This window comes from Marmota flaviventris, chromosome 18, assembly GCF_047511675.1.
Source record: "Marmota flaviventris isolate mMarFla1 chromosome 18, mMarFla1.hap1, whole genome shotgun sequence".
NCBI classification, from domain to species: Eukaryota; Metazoa; Chordata; class Mammalia; order Rodentia; family Sciuridae; genus Marmota; species Marmota flaviventris.
In genome coordinates this window covers 3,855,671-3,859,266 of record NC_092515.1, presented here as the reverse complement: position 1 = coordinate 3,859,266, position 3,596 = coordinate 3,855,671, and the positions used below count along the sequence as shown (strand labels likewise).

General features: G+C 43.7%; 1 protein-coding gene across 1 annotated transcript; it reads right to left on the bottom strand.

Moving 5' to 3' along the window:
* Nucleotides 1–218: 218 nt before the first annotated feature.
* Nucleotides 219–1,166, bottom strand: LOC114080103 (vomeronasal type-1 receptor 4-like). Its single transcript, XM_027921647.2, has one exon. The coding sequence runs from the start codon at nucleotides 1,164–1,166 to the stop codon at nucleotides 219–221; it is 948 nt and encodes a 315-aa protein (XP_027777448.2).
* Between the last annotated feature and the right edge of the window lie 2,430 nt (nucleotides 1,167–3,596).

Below are 3,596 nucleotides of genomic sequence, written 5' to 3'. Positions count from 1 at the left end.
TAAATGAGAATTATTTTAAAATCTTGAATTTGCAAAACTTACATAAAATATTCTAATATTGTTTTATGCATAATAAACATTATCTGAATGATGGGCAGACATACTCAGGTAGATGCAGAGACACACATTATAACACTATGCAAACGTGTGTGCGTGTGTTGTACTCTTACAGTGTCACTGCCTTATCACTAAGTCTGTGGAGATGAGATTGTACAAAACTAAATGATGTATATTTTTCTCACATGACTGGCATTCTTCCTATTCTGCACCCAGGCAGAGTGGATCCTGGATGCAGTAGAGTCTCTGCTCATGAGCAGAAAGGGGCTGACAGCTGGGAAACACCCAGAGATGATCACAGCCGTGCTCACCACAAACCAGTTGGGATTATAAACAACACCTAAACTAACTTGGAATATACAGGAAAGTGTGTAAAAAGAGACAAAGGTGCTCACCAGGAGGAGGATGGTTTTGGTGGCTCTGGACTCAGGGGAGGACCTGAGGGAGCTGGACCTATGAAGGTGCTGCATTCTCTGCTTGTGCCTGTGCAGGATGAGCACCATGGAGCTGCTGGCCCAGAGCATGAGCCCCACACACAGGACATCAGGGAAGGTTAGCAATGCTGCATACAGTGAGTGTGTGGTTGAGTCCTGACAAACACCAGAACAGTATCCAAAATCTTTTAGGATTGTGATGTTTTTGTTGCTTCTTCTCCCAGTCATGTACATAAGAAAAACAACATTTACAAGGAGGTACAGGACCCAGCTCAGGTATATGGAGGAGCCAATGTACTTGGGAATATTTAGTTTAAGCTCTGAACAGCTGGAATTCTCAGGACTAATCTTAATGGCCTGGAAGACACTCAGGAGGCAGGTGCTGCCAATGGACACACCCCTGCCCACCCTGTGAAGATAGAAAAGCAGCTTGCATCCAAAATCACTGAGGAAAATTTTCACTCCAAAAGCTGCCACTGTCTGGGGAACTCCTCTACACAGGAGAGTTAACAAGTTGGCCACAATTAAGTGCTGAAGAATCAAGTCTGTGTGTCTTACCCTGCACCCAGTGAAGTAAAGGACCAGGTAATGGAGGATAAGAGAGGAATTGCCCAGAGCTCCAACCACAGTCTGTGCCAGGAAGATGATGCCTACAGCCACATCACTGGCTGCCATCCTGCCAGTTCTCTGCTGTCCCATTCAGCGGGTCCTGCAGGGGAACAGGAGGCCTGGACTGCATATGTCCTGTCAAACAGAACCCAGCATTGCCCACTCCCCAGAGTTTCCACTTTGAAAGCTTTCTTAATGTTTTATTTTAACTAACAGGTTGTAATGAGCCTGGTATGAATAGTTGAGACATGAAGTGTGTATAAATCCCAGCTGTAAAGGCAGCACATGGTGATTCTGGAATCTTCACAACATGAGGCAGGTGCTGATATGACTTTGCTGATGACAAGGAGAACTTGGGCACAGAAATTCATAACTGATCCAGTGCAGTAAGGAGCCTTGAAACTGGCTGAGGCTATGTGAACCACCAAGCTTCCCTAAAGCTAGTGAGCAGGGTTCTTCTACCAATCAGCTCATTTTACTTCTGCTTTTTTGCATTGCTAATGTCTTCTGATGAGTGCTACTTTATAACTTCTTATTAGGAAAATGTTTCCACTTGCTTATAAAGGTTTATTCTACATGTAATATCAATTATAAATGAACATTTAAATAGTTTAATAACTGCAGATACATCGAGGGAACTTTAGTACTGCAAACACTTGTCCCCTGGTGGGTCACAAGCAATGAGGCAGGACAGGTTCCCCATCAGGATAACTACCCCATGACTCACTTGGAGGTGTGTTTGGAGCCCAACTACAATGGCAATTAACATAGGAATTGTGCCACATTCCCAAGCCAGGTCCTAATATCAGGACATAAAGCATCAATATATGATAACAGAATTTAGAGTAGAAACAAAATATTCACTGGTTTTTAAAGAGATAAATGTATACAACTTAATTGATATCCAAGTTTAAAAAAACACTATTTCAAGGAAGAGAAATGGGTGATGTCATCACAATAGGAGGTTCCAATGCAAACTGGCTTATGTGGCATGAAAACATGTTCATTTTAACGTTGAAATGTCAGAATTTCTGAGGTCCTTTGACTGCATAATTTAACAGAGTTTATCATTTGGAGAAATTTAGGTTCACAGAAACTTGAACAGGCAGGGAAGAGATTTCCTATACCCCTAGCACATGCATTCTGCTCCACTATAGATTCCTAGCCCAAATGATGAGTTCCCTCCAATCAGAATATTATGGACAGGCATACAGATTCACATCTTACAGGTGGTGTTGGACACCTGTAATAATCATGTCCACTTTTCCATACATGTTGTTTCCACATCAGAGAGAAATGGCCTCATTCTCCTTGAACTCTGAGGCTTTCAGGATTGGTACAGTTACTGTCCCCATTGGCTACACCATGCTCAGAGTCAGAGAATATGTTCTTCCCAAGCATCACCATCAGCTACCTCTCTGCACAGAACTAGAGGATTCATGTGAGCTCCTTCTACTCCACACAACAGGCAGAGAGAGACTATAGGTCCAGCACTAGAAATCACAGAGATTTAGGGTGGAATTCCCTATGAGAGAAACTGAGCAGCTGAGTGAATTTCAAACAACATCCTTGTACACCATGAAAAATCACATTTCTTTTTCACTTGGATTAAACCATAGCAATCACTGTCAATGAGGATCACATTAAGTTAATTAGGATCCATCATGGTTTGGTATTGAGGCTGGGACCCCATTCATCTTTACTACCTGGAGCCCATTCTTCATCAGTTCTTCTTCTCCCTTTGTGGCTCTGGCTTGTTCGGGTTCCATCCAACACCCCCTTTTCTGATGTGAACACTTACCCAGACTACTGAGATGGGTCTTCCCTCCCAGATGCTGCTCTCACACTGATTGTGCATTACTCATCAGGCTCTTTCTCTTTACCAGGATGGTGATCTTAGTGCAGAGAGCTCTGTGACCTGGACATGTGCTGCATGGAGGTGGCCATGTCCTGAGATATGAGCCTGTGACTCTGTGACCTCACCTCCCCTGAGACCTGCAATTATCACTGTGCCTGTAGCAGCAATGGGCATGCAGGCTGGAGACCTGAGGACACTGCTGAAAACTTTCTCCCCAGGTGACACGTAGCAAAAACAATTAGAGGTTTCTTCATAACATGTCTTAAGAGGACCCTGGAGTGTTTGGTCCCTGGAGGCAGAGTGTCTCACTTGGAGGGAGTGGGAAATACTGAGGCCTGTCATGTGAAGGACTGCAGTGAGCTGTGCATGTCCCATTGCATTCCTTGCTTTCCTGAGAAGTTTCTGCCACAAGTCTAGTTGGTTCCTGTTCTTCATTTCAACAACTGGCAGCACCATTGAAGGTATCATCAGAGAAATGGAGAGAGAGAAAACCTATAAGAAGGATATTAACACAGGTGCCAGGAAAAGGAAGAATGTGGTGCTAGTTGTTCACCTTGGAAGTCACTGGATTCATCCGAACAAATGAGAGTCAGTTAAATGGACTCATTTGCTCAATCTGATATCCTCTAGTGTGGATA

What these genes read in the sequence shown, in the direction of transcription:
- LOC114080103 (XM_027921647.2), bottom strand. Translation starts at nt 1,166, where the DNA reads ATGGCAGCCAGTGATGTGGCTGTAGGCATCATCTTCCTGGCACAGACT.